At 40.0% G+C, this 24,418-nt stretch overlaps 1 protein-coding gene across 7 annotated transcripts in view; it reads left to right on the top strand.

Moving 5' to 3' along the window:
* Positions 1–24,418, top strand: part of CNTN4 (contactin 4) — a 1,107,632-nt gene that overhangs the window by 925,028 nt on the left and 158,186 nt on the right. For all 7 annotated transcript variants that reach the window (XM_049862392.1, XM_049862391.1, XM_049862390.1 and 4 more), the window contains one exon: positions 3,389–3,539. In XM_049862392.1, the coding sequence (XP_049718349.1) occupies positions 3,389–3,539 (151 nt within the window). The remainder of the gene's footprint in view (positions 1–3,388; positions 3,540–24,418) is intronic.

A 24,418-nucleotide genomic window follows, 5' to 3' on the forward strand; every position in this document is an offset into this window, starting at 1 on the left:
ATTTCAACCCTCACAGATGACCTTCAGGGGTTCAAGACTTCAGTGGAGGAGGTAACTGCAGATGTGGTGGAAATGGCAAGAGAACTAAAAATAGAAGTGGAGCCTGAAGATGTGACTGCATTGCTGCCATCTCATGGTAAAACTTTAACGGATGAGGAGTTGCTTCTTACGGATGAACAAAGAAAGTGGTTTCTTGAGATGGAATCTACTCCTGGTGGAGATGCTGTGAACATTGCTAATGTGACAAGGGATTTAGAATATTATATAAACCTGGATGATAAAGCAGTGGCAGGATTTGAGAGGATCAACTCCAATTTTGAAAGAAGTTCTAATGTGGGTAAAATGCTATCAAACAGCATCACATGCTACAGAGAAATCTTTTGTGAAAGGAAGAGTCAATCAGTGCAGCAGACTTCATTGTTTTCTTATTTTAAGAACTTGTCACAGCCACCCCAGTCTTCAGCAGCCACCACCCTGATCAGTGAGCAGACATCAGCACCGAGGCAAGACCCTCTACCAGCAAAAAGAGTCACTCACTGAAGGTTCAGAGGGTGGTTAGCATTTTTTTAGCAGTAAAATATTTTTTAATGTACATTTTTGTATTTACTTTTTTTTAGACATAATGCTGTTTCATGCTTAATAGACTACACTATAGTGTAAACATAACTTTTATATGCACTGGGAAACAAAATTCGTGTGACTCAGTTTATTGTGGCATTCACTTTATTGCGGTGGTCTGGAACCTAACCCGTAGTATCTCCAATATATGCCAATAACAAATTCATTGATGTGTACGCTTACAACTGGTACATTTTACCATGTATAAATTATGCCTCAATTTTTAGAAAATGCATCAGAAGTTACAGTGCTACTCACTTTGTTCTGAAAGAAATTTAGCTCCCTTTCTTTGAATGTTCAAGGCAACAGTAAGTACATTACAAAAACAAAAAGGCTAAAAAAATCTGTGGGTTTTTCATTTTGTTTTCGTTTGGTTTGTTTGTTTGCTGGCAATATGTACAACCAAACATATATCCATTCACAATTTCTACATGTATAGTTCAGTGACATTGGATAGATAATTCACAGAGTGTCACCATTCTCACTGTCTCTACTATCTCACTATCTGTACCTATATCATTATATCACCATTCATTTAGACTCTCTGCCCCTAAATGTTCTGTTCTGTGCTTTAGATTAACTGTTGTTGGTTTGAACTCACATAGATAAGACAGCAATGCTCAAGACAAACACTCTTATTAATTGAGAGAAACTGTTGTTTAGTTTAATGATGGGTTCATGGGATATTTTTGGTTTAAATTGTTTCAGGGAACATCTAGCTCAATTGGCATAACATACTTTATAAAGAAAATGTTCTACAGCCTGCTTTGGTGAGTTGCGTCTGAGGTCTTAAAAGCTTGTGAATGGCCATCTAAGATACTCCACTGGTCTCATTCCATCTGGAACAAGGGAGAATGAAGAAAACCAAAGACAGGAGGGAAAGATTAGTCCAAAGGACTAGTGGACCACAACTACTACAGCCTCCACCAGACTGAGTCCAGCACAACTAGATGTTGCCCAGCTACCACCAACTACTCTGACAGGGATCACAATAGATGGTCCTGGACAGAGCTGGAGAAAAACGTAGAATAAAATTCAAAGTCAAAAAAAGGGACCAGACTTACTGGTCTGGCAGAGACCAGAGAAATCCTAAGAGTATGGCACCTGGACACCCTTTTAAGTCAGTACTAAAGTCACTCCTGAGGTTCATGCTTCAGTCAAAGATTAGACAGGCCCATGAAACAAATAATAATATATATAGCTCAACAATATATATGAGACTAAATGAACACACCACCCCAGGGGCAAGGACGTGAAGGCAGGAGGGGACAGGAAAGCTGGACGAATGGAAATGGGGAGCACAGAGTATTGACATGTTGCAGGGTTGGCATCCACTGTCACAAAACAATATGTGTATTGTTTAATGAGAAACTAATTTGCCCTGTAAACCTTTATCTAAAGCACAATAAAAAAAATAAATAAAAAGATTGTTTCTAAGCAATAGATTCAGAGTTTCCCCCAGTCTCAGTGGATCCAGTAAGTCCAGTTTCCACATGAATTTGAAGTTTGTTCCCCGATTTTCCTCCTTTTGAACAGGATCCATCTCTTGGGTCCTTGATCCAAGCATTCAGTAATGGTAGCCTGGCACCATCGATTTCTTCTGGTTTCATGGCAGAGGAGGTAGTAGTTTATGAAGGCAATTAAACCTGCAGTCCGTTTACTCCTCTGATCCCTGGGTCTCCTTCTTCCTATGCTGTTCCAGGTAAATGGAAGCCAATTGCTATATGGTGTGTGGCTGCTTGCAAGCTTTTAAGACCCCAGCCACTGCTCATCAAACTAGGAGGTAAAACAGAAACTCTAGAAACAACTTTAGGCCAATTGACTAGATAGATCCACAAAGCCAGGACCCTAAACCTTTGAACCAAGAAATCTAAGCCCATGAAGTGTTTAGTTGTACCTAAGTAGTATCAGAAGAAGCCCTGGTGGCATAATGGTTAAGCGCTCGGCTGCTAACTGAAAGGTGAGCAGTTTGAATCATCAGCTGTTCCGTGGGAGAAAGGTGTGAAAGGTGTGGCATTCTGCTTCCGTAAAGATTGTAGCTTGAAACCCTGTGGGGCAGTTCTGCTCTGTGCTGTGGGGTTGCTATAAGTCAAAATCAACTCAGTGGCAACTAGTTTGGCTTTTTTTTTTTTTTTTAAGTTTTAAGCAGTGTCAATAGATGCAACTCTTTTTTGTTTGTTTTTTTGATTGCTATTTATACAAAACACTTTCACCTCTCCCCCCACCCACTTTTATTCTGGTGTACACTTACTAGTGAAAACAGCTGCATTAGTCAAATTGTGTCAGCATTACCCTTAGTCAATGCCAATTTTTCCATCACCATAGACAAAAATTCACTCCTTTCCATAGAGTGATTTCTCCTCTCCCTGTCCCCTGCTGCCCCTGGTAATCAGTTGTAACCATTGGTCTCTGTATAATTACCTATTCTTGTCATTTTATATAAGTGAGAACATACAGTGTTTGTCCTTCTGTAATTGACTTATTTTGCTTAGTATAATATCTTCAAGGTTCACCCATGTTGTAGCATGTATCAGGACTTCATTTTTCTTTAAGGCTGAATAGTATTCCATTTATGTGTGTGCCACATTTTGTTTCTCCATTCGTCTATTGATGGATACTTGGGCTGTTTCCACATTTTTGCTACTGTGAACAATGCTGCAATGAACATTGGTGTGCATATGTCTGTTCATGTCATTGCTTTTAGGTTCCAGGGTTTGTTATTTTTTCTTACGTGCTGATTAATTATTTTATTTTCTATATTCTCTTTCAGCTGTGGGTCCAGATTTTTCACGAACCCTCTTAAAAAGAGTAACACTTGTCAAAGTGGGAGGTGAAGTTATCATTGAGTGTAAGCCCAAAGCTTCTCCAAAACCTGTCTATACCTGGAAGAAAGGAAGGGATATAGTAAGAGAAAATGAAAGGTAATATCTTGAAATATTTGTAATATTTGGCTAGCTTGTAATAATTTGTTAGCTTCTTGTAACTAGTCCTAGAGGGAGAACTTTACCATTTTTTATTCATGAACTGAATGACTACTGGGGAAATGTTAATCAAAGAACTAAAGCTTTGGAGAAGGGATGGAAAATTAGTTGGTCTTTATAATCCTTCTCAATATTAGGATTCTACAGAGTCTTCCCAGTAGAAACTGACCACATGATCCCTGTCCAAGACTGTGAGAGCTGCCCAAAGATGAACAGCTAGAAACATCTTAACTTTAGCCTAAATTTTCTTGTAGATTTTTCCACTTTTCTCCATCCTGCCTCCTTTTGGCATACACAAATAAGTCCAGTTCTTCTTTGCTATGACAGCCCTTTAAATATTTGGCAATGGCTATTATGTCCCCTGTTGGTATCTCCTTTTTTGAGACTAAATACTTAAATCCAAAAGTCATTCTGTGTACAGCATGGTTTTGATTATTTTAACACCTATCTGAGATAACAGATTACTTTTTTTTCCTTTTAATATCTAAACTGTATATGTACTATTATAGATGAATTATATTTAGAAGACATGTTAATATACAATGCAAATATGGCAGGGATCTCTAAGACGTTTTCTTGAGTGTCACCCCTATAAGCTATCCCCTGCCCCTTTCTATAACCTACTCAATTTGCCAGAAAATGGTAATGATGCCTAAGTCTATGTTTGTCACCCATAAGATCGCATTTACCAGCAGGATACATAATGATTTTTAATTGATGCTAAAGGTCACATACTCAAGGATGCAATAGGGAAGCCTGTAAAAATCTGTATGTATCTACCCTTTACACCTGTACACCTTTGAATTTGCATATGCAAATTAAATCATTGCCCAGATTATGTTGTTCTTATTAATGATTTTTTCATGCTAACTTGATAAGGTTTATAGACGGTGTATTCACACACCTATTAAATTCATAATATACATTCCTTTCTTATATCTGGTTTATCAAGAAAGCAATGTATAGTTCATAGAATATTGACGTGGCATTCAAATTTAGAGCCAAACCTGGAGCTTGAGATACAATTTCTTACTTTACAGCCTCGATCATCAGGTTCATTTCCTCTTGCTGCTCAGTGTTTCCCAAAATGTGCTATATAAGATTACATTTAATAATTACGTATTTACTTTGATGTAAATATAATTTATAAATATATCTGTAAATTTGTGTAGCTTGTGTATTATACATAAAAATGTGTAAATTTGTATATATAAATCTGTGTATTTTGCAAATATACAAAATATATTTGATGAACTATCATTGAAGTATAGCTAGTACATACTACATGTATTGCTTAGAATAAGGCTACATTTAAAAAGTTTTAATTTAAAGATGATATAAAGAAAAATATTAAGTAAATAATAATGTGAGTAACAGACATGTCAAAAACCATGAATGATTAAAGATAGAGTAACATTGTAAATCAGTCAGGATAGGCTAAGCTATGCTACTGTAACAAACAATCTACATATCTCAGGGGTTTAAAACAAACAAAAAAAAAGGCTTTCATTCACACTACATGACCATCAGGATCTGCTGGTGGCTTGGCTCCACACTGTCATTTCTCTCTCACTTGATCTCAGGCTGTGGGAGCAGTGCTTTCTGAAACGTTGCCATCTTAGAAGCAAAAGCAAGTGGCCAAGCACACACTGGCTCTTGAAGCTTCTACCCAGTAGTAACACGTCACTCACACTTCGTTGGCCAAAACAAGTCACATGGCCTTGCCCAAGCTCAACTCAACAGGGAAATACAGTCTTACTACATTCCTAGAAAAAGAGAGACAACCCAATATTTATGAACATTTTTAATGACTACTTCCCACTGCTATAATCACTGTTACAAGTGATTAAATACCTTTTGGAAAATGGTATTCCATATTAAGAATTTGACTGATAAATGAATTTAATTGATTGTTTTCATCATTTGTTTCTATTCAGACTTTATTCTCTCTAGTCCTGATCCGATTAATAGGGTTCCAATATTGCTTCAACATTTGTTTTGCACTAAAGATTCATTTAAACTGAGGAAACCTCCCCATCATTACCCAGACTCATGATATTTATCACCTCCACCTCCACCATCACCAGGCATGTCCCAAACTATCAACATTAGTTCTTCTTTCTCCGCATGGGTGCTGTTATCACATCTCTGTTCCTCCCCTCTACCTCTCAGAATCTATTAAGCAGATAGACCAATTCCGGTAATGTGAATGCATTTGAAAGCTGGCCAGGGGTAATATAAAAGAGAGTGGTAAAGACTTCAGTATGTGTCCCATCCAACAGAGACCCTGCCATTCAATTCTGACATATTGCTGCCATGTGGAAGTACAAGTCAGAGGCCTTCGGTCTGTTCATTTTTCAAGAGAAGCTGGAAACCTACACTTGTATATGAATTCTCTTAATCTTTAAATGTCAGGAACTACTTTTTAAATTTAATTTTAGTACAAAATGGGCCAAGTAAAACACATCCATGCGCCAGGTATACTCCATGAACTACCGGTTTTTAACTTCTGAGAAAGGCATAGGCCCAATTGAGCATAATGTAATTTCTGAAAAGGGTGAGAATTAATGAGATTTTACTATTTTTTCTCATTAATAGAGAAAATGTTCTGCCATTTGTCTTTTTTTTTTTTTTTTCTGGCAAAGGAGAAACACAGTTAAGTGGATGAGCAAGGAAAAGCAATCATAGATGGAGCTCATGGTGGAAAAATTCAAGAATCACTCTTTTAGAAAAGGACTGACATGGTAGATAGAAATGGCCAAATTCTTTAACTGCAGCCTGGTGTTGAATAAGAGTTTTCAGTACACTGGCTTGTTAATCTTAATTCTCTTTTGTGATAATGGCATCTTAAGGATCAAAAGACACCCTTTAACCTTTGAATAATCTGTATTAACCTCACAAGTACAAAATATTGGGAGAATATATTATAAATATCATAAATAAAACTTCACAATCAAGCATCCTTTTTTGTTAATGTTCTCACTGTCTTATCTGTTTTGAAAGACTTTGCTGAATTCTATTTATTACATGATAATTCCCCAATTTTAACTCATCAACTGTTGGTTTTACCATAAAGTTCCAATAGTAACTCATCAACAGCTGGTTTTACCATAAAACTATAAGAAACAATTTTAAAAAATCAAAAAGTTTTTATCTTCCATGTTTAATTATTTGGTGAGATTATAGTTAACTCAGTGGATATATACTCAGAAATACTGGTTTAATGTTAACATGTTAATTATTTTAAAAATATGTTTGGACATTCTTATTCTGGTCTTTTATTCCTTTAGAAATTGAAAGCATATATATTCACAACGGATTTATTGCTACTAAGCCCGGCATATAAATGAAAACGAATACTCAAACAATTTTGTAGCTTTATTATTGTGTAAGCAGCGTATCTGTATACATAAGACGTATCATTTTGTCTTGTATACTTATTCAGCAATCAGAACGTAGGCAATATTGGACATTTAAAACAGGGAAGACCTGTTATAAAGCCCAAGTACTTTAGCAACTTAGGAGACTAACCCAAATAGGACACTAGTCACCATCAAAGCAGTTAGAATCATTTGAATTATTCGAGCAATTAAGTCTACTAACTTACTGTGGTTGATTATTTTGTTTACGTTTAGGTTTTAAACAGAAGGCACTTTAGAAACAGATGAGGTAGGGGTTGAACTACTAGAAGCAAAAACATTAAAAGGCAGAAATAGCAGAATCATTTATTTAAAAAAATTAGAATCCTAAAATTAGAAAGAGCATAAAATTACTATATCAATTAGGATAGACTCTTTTAGTTGCAAATGATAGAAACTCAACTGAGAACAGGCTTAAATAGAGAAGTGAACAGATAGGCTCACATAACTGAGAAGGCCAGGGATGGGCCATGACTTTAAATGTGACTGGGTTCTGGAGCTCACAGAGTGGCCTTAGGGCTCTGCCTCCCTCCTTTCATCTCTCACGAGCACCTTCCTTCGTGGGGACTACATTTTCCAACAAGCTCTCCTTTCCTGTGGTATGCTGGCTACCGGCGGCCCCCATGCTTACTGTCTTTTGCAACTTCCCACAACAGTTCCAGAATAGATTCTAACGGACTGAATTTGTAGCCAGCAAGTCCAAAGTAAGGGTATCCTAGGAACGCCGGGGCTTGGGGCTGGTGGCCTGAGTGGGTAGTGGGAATCTCTGAAATTTTAGCCAGTTGGTCAGAAGTGGATCCCCAAACTTGTGACTGACATCTGAAGTCTTGGGGAGACTTGGAAGTCTGAAGGACTGTGCTCTTCTAACTTGTGAGATTTGACTGAGCTCCAGGTGGTTGAGAAGAAGAGCTGCATTTGCAGTTGGTATCAGAGAAGACATTTAGTATTCCTGTTGGGAGATATACACCATACCTGCCTTGGTTAACGGCCTTCCCTGAACCAGCACATTCAAGGGGGATGCAACGCACTGATTAGGCAGACGGGTCATGTACTTATCCTAAGAGGCACATGGGGAAGCCCTACCTCAAACCACATGGACTGAGAATGAGACAAGTAGTTTCACAAAGAAATTCAAGGTGCTATTACTGGAAGAAGCAGGCCCTGGGTGGTGCAAACACTTAACGTCTCGCTATCTTACATGTTTTGAAAGACTTTGCTAACTTTGCTAACCGAAAGGCCGAAGGTTCAAGCTTACCCAGAGGCAACACAGAAGAAAGGCCTGGCGATCTACTTCTGAAAAACGATCCACTGAAAACCCTACGGGACACAGTTCTACTCTGACACGCACAGGGTTGCCGTGAGTCTTAATCAACCTGACAGCAAGTGGGTTTTTTTTTTTTTTTTTTGGTTCCTACCAGAAGAAGAAAGGACCCTTTGGGTGGTGCAGATGATGAAGTCCCTGACTACTAACTGAAAAGCTGGCAGTTTGAACCCACCCAGAAGCAACTTGGATAAAAGGGCATTCTGCTTCCAAAAAGTCATAGCCTTCAAAACCCTTTGGAGTGCCGTTCTACCCTACAACACGTAGGGTCATCGCGAGTCAGAACTGACTCGACAGCAACTGGTTTGGTTTTTGGTTTGGTCACCAGAACAGGGAATGGACACTGGGCAACCCACAATGCCAGAGTCCACCTATAGGCACGTGGCTCGGCTTCCGTTCCAGGGCAGGTGTCCCCACAATGGCTGGGCCCTCCTCCTTCGCTGGTTACTTCTAATGATGGAACCCTGTTAGATTATCTCTTCATAAACTACGTCCTTATAAGCTACGCTTCCTGTTTTTGGTTTTGCTTCCTTATTTACAAATCTAATTCTCCTTCTGCCCTCTTTATGCTGGCAGGCTACTCTCATGTCCTCTTTCAGCTCTTTTCCAGGCCCACTCGTTTCTGATGACACTGTTTGGCATCCCTTCACTGTGCTGGCCATTTCCATCAATGTCTTTCTGAAAGCATGTCACGCAAAAATCAAAAACAGTGTTAATAAAGGAATAGCTTTACTCATCTCTGCAGCAAATGGTGATAATTATTATTATTCTGTAATGGCTCTAAAGAGGGAAAATTATCTTTAGTGAGCTTAGATTAGTAAGGCAGGCAAGTATATAATACATCCAAAAAAAAGACCACCCCACACCCCCAAATGGTTATTTTTAAAAATTAACTTGGTGCTTAAAGGAGTGAGTTTAGTTGTCTGGAAGAGCCACTTGGGCAAAATATTATACTTCTCACTGAAGCTGAAGAAATGAGTGAAATGTGACTCTAGTTAACGTTGTGTAAATAAAGACTTCTTGTTCATGCTTGAGAGCTTCTCTCCTCCCTTTTAGACATTAGGCTAATACATCGTGTCAAGCTAACAGATAATAACTAGGTAAAGATATGCCACTGAATATTTCTGAAAAGAATCTCAAACCTAGACAGCCCACATGTCAAAGGCATGGTTTTAGAACAGCGGCCCTAGTCTCTCTGTCAAGCTAGCCCACTCTAACTTCATTCAATGAACAAAGCGTTTATTGGGTGCCTGCCACGTGCTTGGAGCCCTGGTGGCAGAGTGGTTAAGAACTCGGCTTATAACCAAAATGTCTGCAGTTCAGATCTACCAGCAGCTCCTTGGAAACCCTATGTGGAAGTTCTACTCTGTTCTATAGGGTTGCTATGAGTCTGAGTGGACTCGATGGCAACAAGTTTGGGTTTTTTTGGTTTTGTTTTTGTGTCATGCTAGGCCCTCTGCTAGATACTAGGAATAAGGAGAAAAGGAAGGCATAAACTCAACTCTCAAGATGCTCAGACACCATTGTGGGAACCTAGTACCAAACAATAATATAAGTTTTTCAATAATCCTAGCACATATGTTGTAAAGGTGATGTATTAGGAACGAGCATTGAAAATTCTAGGCCATCAGCCCAAGAGACAGAAAGGGCCACATAAACCAGAGACTACATCAGCCTGAGACCGGAAGAACTAGATGGTGCCTGGCTACAACCGATGACTGCCCTGACAGGGAACACAACAGAGAACCCCCTGAGGGAGCAGGAGAGCAGCAGAATGCAGACGCCAAATTCTCATAAAAAGACCAGGCTTAATGGTCTGACCGAGACTAGAAGGACCCCCGTGGTCATGATCCCCAGACCTTCTGTTAGCCAAGACAGGAACCATTCCCAAAGCCAACTCTCCAGACAGGGATTGGACTGGACAATGGGATAGAAAATGATACTGGTGAGGAGTAAGCTTCTTGGATCAAGTAGACACAGGAGACTATGTTGGCATCTCCTGTGTGGAGGGGAGATGAGAGGGCAGAGGGGGTCAGAAGCTGGCTGAATGGACATGAAAAGAGAAAGTGGAGGGAAGGAGTGTGCTGTCTCATCGAGGGGGGGAGCGGGAACAATTAGGAGTATATAGCAAGGTGTGTATAAATTTCAATATGAGAGACTGACTTGATTTGTAAACTTTCACTTAAAGCACAATAAAAATTAAAAAAAAAAAATTCTAGGCCATTAGATCATGGAGGCCTTGTTTTGTATGTCTATAGAGTTTAGACTTGAACTAGGGGACCCTGAAGAGAATTGGGGGGTTTTATGCAAGGAAACACACAGTCAAGCATGCTACAGGCGGATTGCTCTGCCGGCAATGTGGAGAAAGGATCAGGGTGGAGAAGACGGGGGAGGCAGAGGCCAATTGCTGGCAGTAGTCTAGGACAGAAGTTATAAGAGCTTCTCGAATGGTGTCAGTCTCCTGAGAGTGGAGGAGAGAAGATGGATATGTGAGCTATTAAAGGATAGAATTTAAAATGCTTAATGACGTATTAAGTAGAAGAATGGAAAAAAAAAAAAGGAGGGAAAAAGAAAACGACTCCTAGGATTCCACCTTCAGCAGCTGGTGGATGGCAGTGTTGTTTGCCACACAGTGAATATAGTAGGAGCAAGTGTGAGAGGGGAAAACAAAGAGGTTAATATTAGCATGTTGAACTTGAGGTTCCTCCAAGTGGAAATGTCATTCAGATGGAGATTCCCATTTAAGTGTCACCTTCTCAGTGAAGCCTTTTCCCAATGCTGTACTTAAAACTGTAAAATTCCCCTCCCTCTCCCTCTGCTTTACTTTTTCCATAGTATTTATCACCATGAAACCCTGGTGGCCTATACATATTTGCTTCTTTATTTCATTACCTGTCTTCCCACCCTCTACCCAATCAGAGTGTAAACTCCATGAGAACAGGAATTTGTGTTGATGAAGGACATGTGTGGGGGTGTGTCTGTTTGGCCTGATGTTGTTTTTAGTTGCCCTCGAGCGATTCCAACTCACGACGACCCCATATATTGCAGAGTAGAACTGTTCCATAGGGTTTTCGAGGGTGTGATGGAAGCAGATTGCCAGGCCTGTCTTCAGAGGTGCCTCTGGGTGAGTTCAAACTGCCAACCTTTTGGCTAGCAGTCAAGTGTTTAACTGTTTGCACCTCCCAGGGACTCCTGTGTTTGTTTTTGTTGTTGTTATTAGGTGCCATTGAGTCGATTCTGGCTCATAGCAACCCTACGTACAACAGAATGAAACACTGCCCAGGCCTGTGCCATTCTTAAAATCCTTGCTATGTTTGAGCCCATCGTTGCAGCCACTGTCAATCCATCTTGTTGAGGATCTTCCTCTTTTTCACTGACCCTCTACTCTACCAAGCATGATGTCCTTCTCTAGGGGTTGTGTTTGTTTTAAATAACATAAATTTAGTATTTTATAGTTCTGGAGATGAGAAGTCTGAAATGGATCTCACTGGGCTAAAATCAAGGTGTTGGCAGGGCTACCTTCCTTCTGGAGGTTCTAGGGGAGAGTATTTCCAGCTCTAGAGGTCTCTTACTTATTTGGATTGTAGTCCTCTTCCTCCATCTTCAAAGCTAGCAATGGTGACTAACATCTTTCTCACAGTGAACCTTTTCTGACCTCCTGTTCTACCTACCTCTTCTACTTTGGATACCTCTGGTGGTTACATTGAGCCCTTCATGTGTGTGTATTTTGTTCTGTAACACTAATACCTAGAATACTGCCTAGTATAGAGTAAGTGCTCAGTAAATGAGTGTCCAACAGGAAGTTGGAAATACGGGTCTGAGTTTAGGAGAGTGAGACAGAGCACTAGATACCATTGGCATATAAGAAACTATGGCGTGGACAAGTTTATCCAGAGTTTTATGGGATGAGAAAATCTATGGACCCAAGGTAGGAAGCCTGAGAAACAGCGACATTCAAAGGATGGATGGAAGCAAAGACTAAAAGAGGGGACTCAAAGCAGTAGGAGAAAAACTTGGAGAATGTAACAAAATAGAAACCAAGGGAGCAGGAAGGTTCAAGGAAGAGAAAGTGTTTGATGCTTCCAAGAGGTCCTGCAAAATAACAGCCCAAAGACCACGCAGAATTTAGGAACCTAGCCATCACTTTGAGGGGAGCACTTTTAGGCCACTGTGGACAAGTTTTAAAGACTCTGTAAAACTTTATAAGCATCTACATCCTTAGGCATCCTTCCCAAACTGAAATCTATGCCTGATCCCCCACAGTATAATCAGATCAATTCTAGCATTTTGTGAGAACATCCAGCTCAGACAGGAATAGCATTTATGTTCACGTGTCTCATCTAGAGACATTGAAGTCTGCCTCCGAGGTGAAATTAGATCAAGGCCCTAACTTGCCTCTTTTCCCAAAGGCTTTTGGAAGAGTTGAAATTTGTGTAACACATGGAAGGAAATCCCAGCATAGGGCTCCAAAGCTCCATGCTGTATAAAAAAGGTGTGAAACCCTGGTCTGAAGGCACTTGCAGTCTGGGAGACAGAACAAAAGTGATGGCAGGTATTTGCCCAGAAGGCCAATCCAGTCCTAATGTAGAAAGAAAAGTTTATTGCTTCAGGCATTCTGTTTCTCTTCCAGAGGCTGAGTGTCTATATATGTGTTCTTAATGAGAAACCTGCCCTCAGGATATCTCTTACAGTTGCTGCAAAGCTATACAGCTCTGTTATTAGGAATTCTGCCCTGGGGAGCAATTATGTTATTGCAATAATTAGAGGCAGTTCATCTCCATAATAATGGAAATCCTGCCTTGGAGGCAAAACAACATCAAAGCAACGCAAGCATCATTGCTCTAGATAGAATCTGTTGCCCTGTTTATTAGTAGTACTGTATCATTTTAATTTTACATGTGCAGTTATGAAAATAGAGCTTATCCTGCACTCCAAATTCAGACCTAGAACTTTCCCCCTTTACCTCGGGTTGTCTCTGTTAGAGCCATGGTACAAACAGTTATTGCTTTCAGCTCCCCTGAAGTATTGTTGTAAGAGTTTAGGAAGATTTGTTTTTAAATGTCTGTAATGATACACAGACCCAGTTCTATGTGAGACCCCATGACTTAACCTCAGCAACAACCATTTCTATCTCAGTTATAGCATTGTGGTCAGTGGTTAAAATGATGGCAAAATTCAGGCAGTACTATCTGAGACTTACCTGACCACCTGTTCTATTCATATGGTTGAAGTATTACTTACGCCTCCGGGCATGCTAAGAAGTGAACTAAATTTATATATTGTTGTTGTTAGGTGCTATTGAGTCGTTCTGACTCATGGTGACCCCATGTGACAGAGTAAAACTTCCCCCATAGGATTGTCTAGGCTAATGTTTATGAGGAGCCCTGAAACACGTAGTTTAATCTTTATGACAGGAGTCCTGGTTTGCAATGGTTAAGCTCTTGACTGCTAACCAAAAGGTCTACAGTTCAAACTTGCCAGCTGCTCCATGGGAGAAGGATGTGTCAGTCTGCTCTCATAAAGATTACCAAAAACCCAAACCAAACCTGTTGCCATTGAGTTGATTCTGACTCACAGCAACCCTAAAGACCAAAGTAGAACTGCCCCCATAGGGTTTCCAAGGAGCAACCTGTGGGTTCGAACTCCAACTGTTAGGTTAGCAGCCAAGTTCTTAACCACTGTGCCACCAGGGGTCCTTCTGTAAAAATTACGGCCTAGGAAACCCTATGGGGCAGTGTTACTCTGTCCTATAGGGTTGCTATGAGTCAAAATTGACTCAATAGTAATGGGTAATCTTTAAAGGAATAGATCTCCAGGTCTTTCTCCAGCAGAGCTGCTGGGTGGGTTTGAACCACCAAGCTTTTGGTTAGCAGCAAGCACTTAACCATTTGTACCACCAGGGCTCCTTATTTTGTATACAGAACTATGTAATATAAGGTCCCCAAGCTAAAGGCAACACTTGAGTTCGAACCACCAACCTTCTTCAGTTACTAGCAGAATAATGAACTGTTTGTGCCACTCAGGCACTCCACTGAAATGAGAAAGAGAAGTAAATTTGGTTGGAGGTTTGAATTATCTTCCTTTTATTCTCTAGAGAAGTGACTTGCACCTTCTGCTAGGGGGAGCTTCTTTTCATGCCCTCAAAGCCTTGAAATCAGAGCAAGTGGAGCTTGAAAGGTAAAGATGCTGAAAGTCAGAGATGGTAGGTTGGAAAGGAAAGTAGATACCTGAACATCTTCCCTAATTTTCTAGAAAACTAATAAAAGAGTAAAGTGATGGGAAATCTTCACCCCTGATCGAGGATCTCTGGTTTACACTATTTTACATTCAAACCCAAACCAAGCCCGTTCCCATCCAGTTGATTATAACTCATAGTGACTCTTATAGGACAGAGTAGAACTACCCCAAAGAGTTTCCAAGGAGCAGCCGGTGGACTCGAAATGCCAACCTTGTGATTAACAGCTGACCTCTTAACCACTGTACCACCAGGGCTTCATTTTACATGAGAGAGTTTTATTTTAACTTTATGATTACAAAAGGGTCAGTTCAGTTGAAGGAGGAGAGAAAAGATAGAAATCCCAAGACTTGCTTCCTAGGGTTTTATAAAATTCAGCTTTTGTGACAATATACACACATGAAACAATTTAGAAACCACTGGTGAAGTACAAATTAACATAATATAATCCAAATAGAGAACACAGCAGGTCTTAAGAAACTCACAGGGAAGAGGCTCTCAGAGTCAGGCAGGATCTGCCAAAATTGGCTTCCAACAGGAAGTGAGTTTAAGCAGTTGTTAAGGAGAGTGATCCATGGAGAGAGGCAGAGAGGGAAGGGAGAGCTCACCATGTTGGAGCCTATGTACATGCAAGACCAAGGGACAGGCATGAGCAAGTCATGCATAAGAAACGAAGGGAAGAGAGACCCAGCCAAATGAAAGACTTCTCTTCTGAAGAGCTGGGATGGAAGTATAATCATTAAAGGGGAGGGTGCTATAGATTTCTTAATGAGAGATTTCTATTGTTGTTGTTAGTTGCCTTCACGTCCGTTCCAACTCATGGTGATTCCAACTCATGAGACCTCCGGACGGGTTTGAACCACCGCCTTTCAGCTAGTAGCCAAGCATTTAACCGTTTGCGCCACCCGGGGGCTCCAAGAGATTTCTAACATTATAAAATCATGTTGATGGATATAAAATAATAGTAACAGGAACAGTGTGGGTCAGCTTGGCTATGAAGAAGCTCAGGAATCTCTAACCATTAAGATGAAATGAGGCTTTGATCTCCCTACATGTTACTGGTACATTCATGTATACACAAACCTGAAGTCTTTGGGAATCCTTGGGAATTTAGGTTTCTTAGTCCTTTGGCTCTTGTCATGTATTTCTTAGTTACCTTGTGGATATCATTTTTATCTCTATAAAAAAGGACACTGAAAAACTGGACACCGTCAACCCCCATTTAATAAGAAGAATAATAATAGTAACACCTAGATTTTTTTTCAGTCCTTGCTATGCCCTGTGCAAAACACAATATGTGTTTCCATTTAATCCTCACAGCTTTTTGAGATTAATCCTGACATTAATCTATCTTTTAGATAGGGACACCAAGGCTCAAAGAGAGTATTTACTTTACCTAAGGTTGCAAAGTTTGAAAGAGTTAGAGCTGGGGTTCGAATCCAGGTCACACTTATTCCAAGCCCCTGTCTTTACCCAAGCATCCCTGGTGGCACAGTGGTTAAAGCACTTGAGTGCTAACCAAAAGGACAGCGGTTCGAACTCACCAGCCACTTTGAGGGAGAAAAATGTGGCAGTCTACTTCCGTAAAGATTTACAGCCTTGGAAACCCTTTGGAACAGTTCCACTCTGTCCTATAAGGGTCACTGTGAGTTGGAATCAACTCGATGACCGTGGGTTTGGTTTGGTTATGGTTGTCTTTATCAGTTTTGCTTGAAGAAGGAACAAACATAGATGCTTTTCTCTACTGCAAAAAGAACCTGGAATCTGGTGATAAGGCAGTAAATTGTTAGTAAAAATAAAGTACTGCTTTCATTGCATCTTTTTTAAAGCAGTGGAATGTTGTTGATGGCTTTAATATCAAAAGATGACTGACCAGAAACAGCATCTCCTGTTATTCATTTCATATTTTCTGTATATATCGGCAGCCTTCAGATCCCTGGATTTATAGATTCCTGGGGGTGGGGGGGGGTGGTGATCGGTCTCAGGGCTGGGTTACAAGAACCATCTAAGCCTCTTGGAGAAGAGGTAAATTAAGTCCTCCAGCTAACTCAGCAGTGCCTTTGTTCAGAGAATATAGCTCTGTATCATGTAGTGGATTTAAGTGATCATGAAAATATTCAAACCAAAGTGGCATGTAATTAAGAGCAATTAGAACTGAAGTGATGTGACTAGATATTAAAACCAGACAGGCAGTACTTTGTGCCTACTCAGTTAAGAAGGCAGGTAATTCGGGTTCCTCCTAACTTTCTCATCTGTGGAAATAAAATCTGCTAGACTGTTTAGATGTAACAATGCCACGTCGGTATTGAACGTCTGGGATCGTATACTATGTTTGACCTCTGTATTTCTGTCGCGTAGTTTTACCCACATATTTCAGTCACAGATATGCCAGAGTTAATTAGATCTCTACTAGTAAATATCCATCATGGTGTTTCTAAATCCCTTTTGCCAAATGATCTAATTAGAGTAACACTTGGCTCTCTCTATAATTACAACATATGGCACCTAGAGGGTACATATAGTAGAATTATAGGTTGCCTGATGAGAAACCCAGGTGGTGGGTAAAAGACTCTATTAAACAAAGTTACAGTCTGTGTGTGTGTGTGTGTTTAATGTATACAATTCCTCCTACTATTCTCTCTGGAATAAGAAATATTTTGTATTCATCTGTCCTACCCACATGAAGCAACATAATTATGTCATAGAATAGGATTTTTGTGATCTAAAACAAATAATTTCTCCTTTTAGCATAAAATATTTAACCCTCCCTGCCTCTAAAAATTATCACATGTAATAAGACAGCAAGGCTGAAAGCAGTTCTTTGTAAAATGAATTATTGGATGGAATGCATTCCTCCCTCCAGGCAAGATCACTTACCCAAATGGCTGCTAAATAAATACCAAAAATAGAAGCGAATCCCTTGACTGAAAAGAAAAAAAGGGTTTTTTAATGTCTATTTATAATCTCCCCACCACCTGCCTGTCAGTTTGCCCTACTGTGAAGGCTTGTGTGTTGCTGTGATGCTAGAAGCTATGCCATTGGTGTTTCAAATACCAGCAGAGTCCCCCACAGTGGACAGGTGTCAGTGGGACTTTCAGATTAGGACAGACTAGGAAGAAAGGCCTGGTGATCTACTTCTAAAAATTAGCCAGTGACTCTCTCGCTTTGGACACATCACCAGGAGGGATCAGTTGCTGAATGATTTCATGTTTGGTGAAGCAGAGGGCCAACGAGGGCAAGGGAGACCCTCTGTAAGATAGATTGGCACAGTAGCTGCAACAATGGACTCGAACATGCTGGTGATTGTGAAAGTGGCACAGGACCAGGCAACGTTTTGTTCTGTTGTACGTAAGGTCATCGTGAATCAGAGTAAACCCCACAGCAGCTATCTGTACATCTGTGTATATTTGTAATCCCTGGAACTTGACTAACCAGTTTGGGTAAACGATGAGTTCAGTTTTGATTTGTTGAACTGGGAAGACTTATCATGCGATGGTGTAATGGCCCCTTACACAGTCTCTAAAGGGCTAATTGTGCACATCTTTTCCCAACTCCATATTCAGTGATGTCATATCAGTAGCTTGAAATTGGCCATAATGGAAGTATTAACACCATGGAAACTGGCACCCATCAGGACATTTTTCTCAGGGAGCCAGTTAAACATTTACCAGCACACCACCCTTATGGGACGTCTGCAGCTTAGAGTTGGCAGTGTCAGTCTGGAATTCATGGGAAGGATCAGGACTAAAACAAAGCTTTCCAAATCAACAGCTCAGAAGTGAGGCGGGTGAATGAGGTTCATTGAGGGAAAACGGAAAAACAAAAGCATTGTGGACAGAGTCTTCTGAATGGTGTAAAGTGCCTAAGAAATAAAAAGAAACAGAAAAATTCGTCAGAAAGCTAAAAGGAAAATCAGGAAATTGGGGAGTTATGAAACTCTAGGTAAGTTGCTGTTAGGTGCTGCTGAGTCAGTTCCAACTCATGGTGACTTATACACAACAGAAAGAAACACTGCCCAGTCCTGTGCCATACTCACAATTGTTGCTATGCTCGAGCCCATTGTTGCAGCCATTGTCAGTCCATCTTAATGAGGGTCTTCCTCTTTTTTGCTGACCCCTATTTTACCAAGCATGATGTCCTTCTCCAGGGACTGACCCCTCCTGATAACATGTCCGAAGTAAGTAAGACATAGTCTCACAATCCTTGCTTCTAAAGAGCATTCTGGCTATACTTCTTCCAAGATGGATTTGTTCATTCTTTTGGCAGTCCAGGGTATGTTCAATATTCTTCACCAAAACCACAGTTCAAAGGCGTCAACTCTTCTTCGGTCTTCTTTATTCATTGTCCAGCTTTTGCCTGCAAATGAGACAATTGAAAACACCAGGCTTGAGTCAGGCACACCTTAGTCCGCAAGGTGACATCTTTGCTTTTCAACACTTTAAAGAGGTCCTTTGTAGCAGATTTGCCCAGTGCAATGCGTCTTTTGATTTCTTGACTGCTGCTTCCATGGGTGTTGATTGTGGATCCAAGTAAAATGAAATCCTTGACAACTTCAATCTTTTCTCCGTTTATACACGATGTTGCTCATTGGTCCAGTTGTGAGGATTTTTGTTTTCTTTATGTTGAGGTATAATCCATACTGAAGGCTGTGGTCTTTGATCTTCATCAATGAGTGCTTCAAGTCCCTTCACTTTCAGCAAGCAAGGTTGTGTCATCAGAATAAACAGGTTGTCATGAGTCTTCCTCCAGTCTTGATGCCACATTCTTCATATAGTCCAGTTTCTTGAATTATTTGCTCAGCATATGGATTGAATAGTTATGGTGAAAGGATACAATCCTGACGCATACCTTTCCTGACTTTAAACCATGCAGAATCCCCTGTTCTGTTCGAACTGTAGGTAAGAGAGTATCACAGATAGGCAGTGGCTGGCCAACAGTGTCAGGTGTCACCAACAGGTCATAAAGAATGAGGACCATGAGCCCTATATACTTGGAGATGGTGAAGTCAAAAGTAACCTTGAAATAAACACTTTCAGTAACATCATTTCTACTGGCTAAATGGCAAGGAGCTGGATTCAGTGGCTAGTTTTTGCAGATGTTAGGTTAGGAAAAGAAGAATATAGGATAGACTGGAACGATGTAACATATTTGTGGCAAGGATTTCATTAGTATGGGGAGATTGGAGCATATTATAGCATAAGGGAAATCACATGGTGTTAAAGAAGTAAGGGAGGGGAGATGTTTCTTAAGAAGACAGAGGTGGATTGAACCCAAAATCAATTATTGTGGGGTAGGAGTGAGGACCTGTCTTCTACTCTGAATGTAGGGAGATAGGAGGATGGGTATGGGCACCAGGAAACTAATCATAAACAAAGGAGTTGAGGAATTTCATGTAATATGGCCATAACCTTTACCTTGATCTGGATAAAATGAGAGCCAAGGTTACCTTTTGAAAGTGTGGATGTGGGGATTGATTGTGTGCCTAAGAGAAAGGGAGTTCTCCACTGTTTTGTATGGTCAATGTGATAGAAATGAGGTGAGATTTGGATTGCACTTTTTATATTTTCAGTCGCTTCCACACACATTGACTTTCCCACATACTGATTTGCTCTGAAGGGTTTTATTCTGAAAGACATGGTTTGTTCCAAAGGATGCATAAAGTTGTTATAGAAAAAGTAAGGCTGATGGCTCTGAACACCAAAGAAAATGTTTTTCAGGTGAGTTCAGTGTGTCCTGACTGAGAGAAAAAATGATGCAGAATTAACAATTTAAAATTATTATTACCCAAAGTGTACCCAAAATTCTAACAAAAAAGACTAGACTTACTGGCCTGACAGAGACTGGAGAAACCCCGAGAGTATGGCCCCAGGGCACCCTTTTAGCTCAGGAATGAAGTCATTCCTGAGGTTCACCCTTCAACCAAAGATTGGACAGGCCCATAAAATAAAATGAGACTAAAGGGACACACCAGCCCAGGGGCAAGGACGAGAAGGCAGGAGGGGACAGGAAAGCTGGTAGTAGGGAACCAAGGTTGAGAATGGAGAGTGTTGACATGTCATGGGGTTGTAAACCAATCTCATAAACCGATATGTGTACTAACTGTTTAGTGAGAAGCTAGCTTGTTCTGTAAACCTTCATCTAAAGTTCAATTAAAAAGAGAAAGTATTACTGTCCTTTTTTCACTTTCTCAAGGACTTTCACTTCTCTGGTTACCCCTGATGTTTTCTAAATCATCAAATGCTACCTCCACTTTCTAGTGGATCATTGTGGTCAAAGGACATGCATCTTCATCATCCACCTTACCACTTTGCCTCTGCTCTCTACCTACGTGATCTCATCCCTTCCCATGGCTTTAAATATCATCAATATGCTGACAACTCCAAAATGTGTGTCTTCAGTTCAGGATTCTACCCTGGTAATATAGGCTTAAATTTTGCCATCAAGTCAATTCTGAGTCATGGCCCTACGTGTTACGGAGTAGAGCTGTGCTCCATAGCATTTCCTCGCATATAATCTTTACAGAAACTGATCACCAGCTCTTTCTTCCATGGCGTCACTGGGTTGGTTCGAAACGCCAACCTTTCGGTTAGTAGTCAAGCGCAAACCATTCACACCACCCAGGGACCTAAACACGTGCTTTCCATCCCCGAAACAGAACTCATTTCTGCCACAGACCTCCACCCTGAAACCTGTTCTTCTCTCAGCATACCATCTCCCTCTGTTTGCTCAAGCCAGAAAGACCGACACCATCTTTGTTTTCTTTCAACATCCCACGTAGCTAGTGCAGTAGTATATGTTATCACTTCTGCTTCCAAAGAATATAAACCCCAACTCCTTGTTTCCATCTGCATTGCCAGTACCTTGGCCCAACCACTGTCATCTCTTGCTGGACTGTTGCTCTAGCACCCTAGCTGGTTTCCCTGCCTTTATACTCATCCCCTTCCAACCTGGTCTCTACACCACAGCCAGAGTGATCTTTTTTAAAGCGTAAATCTTATCACTAACCCTTCAGATAGAAACTAAGCTGGTGATCCCAACTTCCAAGGCACTGCATGATCTGGCCCTTATTGTATTATTTTTGTTTTTCATCCTCATTAATTGCAAGTGCCAAGAGATCCGAGGCCATGGATACCTTATTTTCCATTGTATCATCACTGCCTACTTTCTTGTTCAAGTCCTCCTTCACATTTTTCTGAATCTGTGACTATGAATATGTAACATTTATATCTAACATTACATTTATGAATATGTAACTGTGCTGTAAGCTTGGGAGGGCAAGAAGCGATTTCATTCATCACAATTTACCCAGCATTAGCACACGAATACAATTTAAAGGTTTAATCAATAGTTGTTGACTAAATGAAGAAGGTAATCAGTGAATTCACAATTTGCCTCATTTCACAAAGGATCTGAGTCTGATTACAAAAAACTCAAACATTAGAAAAGATGGAAGTAAATAATTTAGAGAGCTGGAGTAATGAGAAGTTATCAGTAGAAAAATTAAAATGTCAGAAATGAAAGTAGTGTATGGAAATACATCCAGTATAATTCATAAATTTGTACTCTTTTTGCTACTGAAAGAATGAGAGAAACATGCTTAGAAAAGAGCTACACTGCTTATAAGATTAAAAATAAAAAATTGCTTTGCCTAGTAGTAGAATCTTCCCCATAAGACACTATGCAAGGTTCATGATGTCCTCAACAATTACTACAGTAGACACAAGATTTCGTAGATGTCCCTTATAATTTTCATATATTTAGGTGACACAAATGGCTAAGCACTGGACTACTAACCAAAAGGTTGGCAGTTCAAGCCCACCTAGAGGTGCCTCAGAAGTAGGCCCTGGCACTCTGTTTCCGAAAGGTCTTGAAAATCTTATAGAGCCTTTCTACTCTGCACACCTGAGGCTGCCATGAGTCAGAATCAACTCGACGGCAAGCAACAACAATAACAACATGTAGCGTTGAAGAACAATTTAGTAAGTTCAGTTCTGTGAGGTAGGGCCAAGCATAGGGTATTTTACTGAACTGGCTTTATCCAAGGGCAAAGTTTTATATATCTAGAGCAGTATTTTCCAATGGTACTTCTTGGAGTTGGGTAGGGAAGTCAATATATATTGTATAAAAAAGTATTCCTTGATCAAATACATGTAAGAAATGCATGTTAAACATTATGTATTACAGGTCTTTCCAGAGCCTTTAATATGCTAATTGCACTGAGATACTCCAAGGATCATGTTTCCCGAATTTACCTGGAAATAAAATTTATTGTACAGAATATCTCAAGGGACTACTGTTTTAGGGGTAAACAATAACTCTTTGATCTAAATTAATGTTTGGGGTACATTTATTCCATCAGTAATTCATTCTTGTAGCCAGAATTGTAACAAGGGTTGGTTAGCAGCAAGTTCGGGATTGTGATTGCTGTCAAGGATACAGGACCCAAATATTCTGTGTCACCAATTCAGACAGGTCTATATTATAAAATAGACCAAAGACAGTCGTTAAGGCGAATGCTGGAACGGTACAGTTAGGGTGGTATGAAGGTGCAAGGCACATGTGAGAGTCAGTAACCAGGAATCAGTGAACAGGGCTAGCTAGCATTTAGCCCATCGCTGATGCTTCTCCACAAAGTCAAAGATAAGGACAGCTTGGTAAAAGCTACAAATAGAATAAAGATTTTCCTGACATATGTTTCCACAAGGCTATTAGACATCATAACTGAGTAGCTGAATGAAAAGCAGACCCGCTCTTCCTATATAAAATAATAGCCTGAGAGGTTCAGGCCTAAAATTAGCCAAGGAAGAACTGAGCTTTGCTCCGGGCTTGCTCAGGTGTGAAGAGGATGAAAGTTAAAACACAGTCAAGTAAGAAGGAACACTCAGCAGTTTCTTAGCAGTTTCACCATATTCCTTGTAAATTTAGCATCCAGCAGTTTATGTTCCTTAGGGAACACTTGGGCATAAAGGCCTACCCATTGCCATCGAGTTGATTTTGACTCATAGCAACCCTATAGGATAGAGTAGAGCTACCCCATAGGGTTTCCATGGAGCGGGTGGGGGATTTGAACTGCCAATCTTTTGGTTAGCAGCTGAGCTCTTAACCACTTTACCACCAGGGCTCCTATAAAGGTGTAGATATGCGTTATTCAGATTGTTAGGTTATACCTTTCTAGAATTCTACATGATATTTATAATGGCCACAAACAATTCCCTAGCAAATGGCTTGGAAGTATTTGTAATGCTGGGAGGGAATGCCCATATTATAGACTTTGCCTACAGATGTACATATTTGTAAATGTGATTATATAATAATGGCAGTGTGGTTCCATAATTTTTTTTTTAAATCCATTAGTAAATTATGCTTCAGGAGTTCTGAGTATTCCATTCCTAACAACCTTTACGTTTATTACTCAAACAAGCATAATCACAAGCAAAGAACATGCCCAAAGACTGATTTTTTTTTAGTTTTGCTTTGCTTTGTTTTACTTTTGCCCCATACCCTCAAATATTAATAGAAATGACATACCAGTTTTGTTAAATTTTATACTAACAGCAACTTTTTAAGGTACATAGAGTAGAAATTATACCTTTTTTCATATTATTGAAAGAACTATCACACAGAGTTTAAAAAAATATATAATTAAATCCAAATAGCACGTTTTTAGAGCTGAAAGTAATATCCAGCCTAGAGCTCCTGAACCAGCTCCTTCTCTACAAGACCACATTCATTTCCTCTCTAATAATCATGTAGTGCCACGTTCCTTGATGTTGGTGATGAAGCTTTTATCATATCCATTTCTCCACTGAAGAATTTAGTATTTACTTGTGAATACATAATGCAT

Source organism: Elephas maximus, chromosome 20 (genome assembly GCF_024166365.1).
Source record: "Elephas maximus indicus isolate mEleMax1 chromosome 20, mEleMax1 primary haplotype, whole genome shotgun sequence".
In the NCBI taxonomy this organism is placed as follows: Eukaryota; Metazoa; Chordata; class Mammalia; order Proboscidea; family Elephantidae; genus Elephas; species Elephas maximus.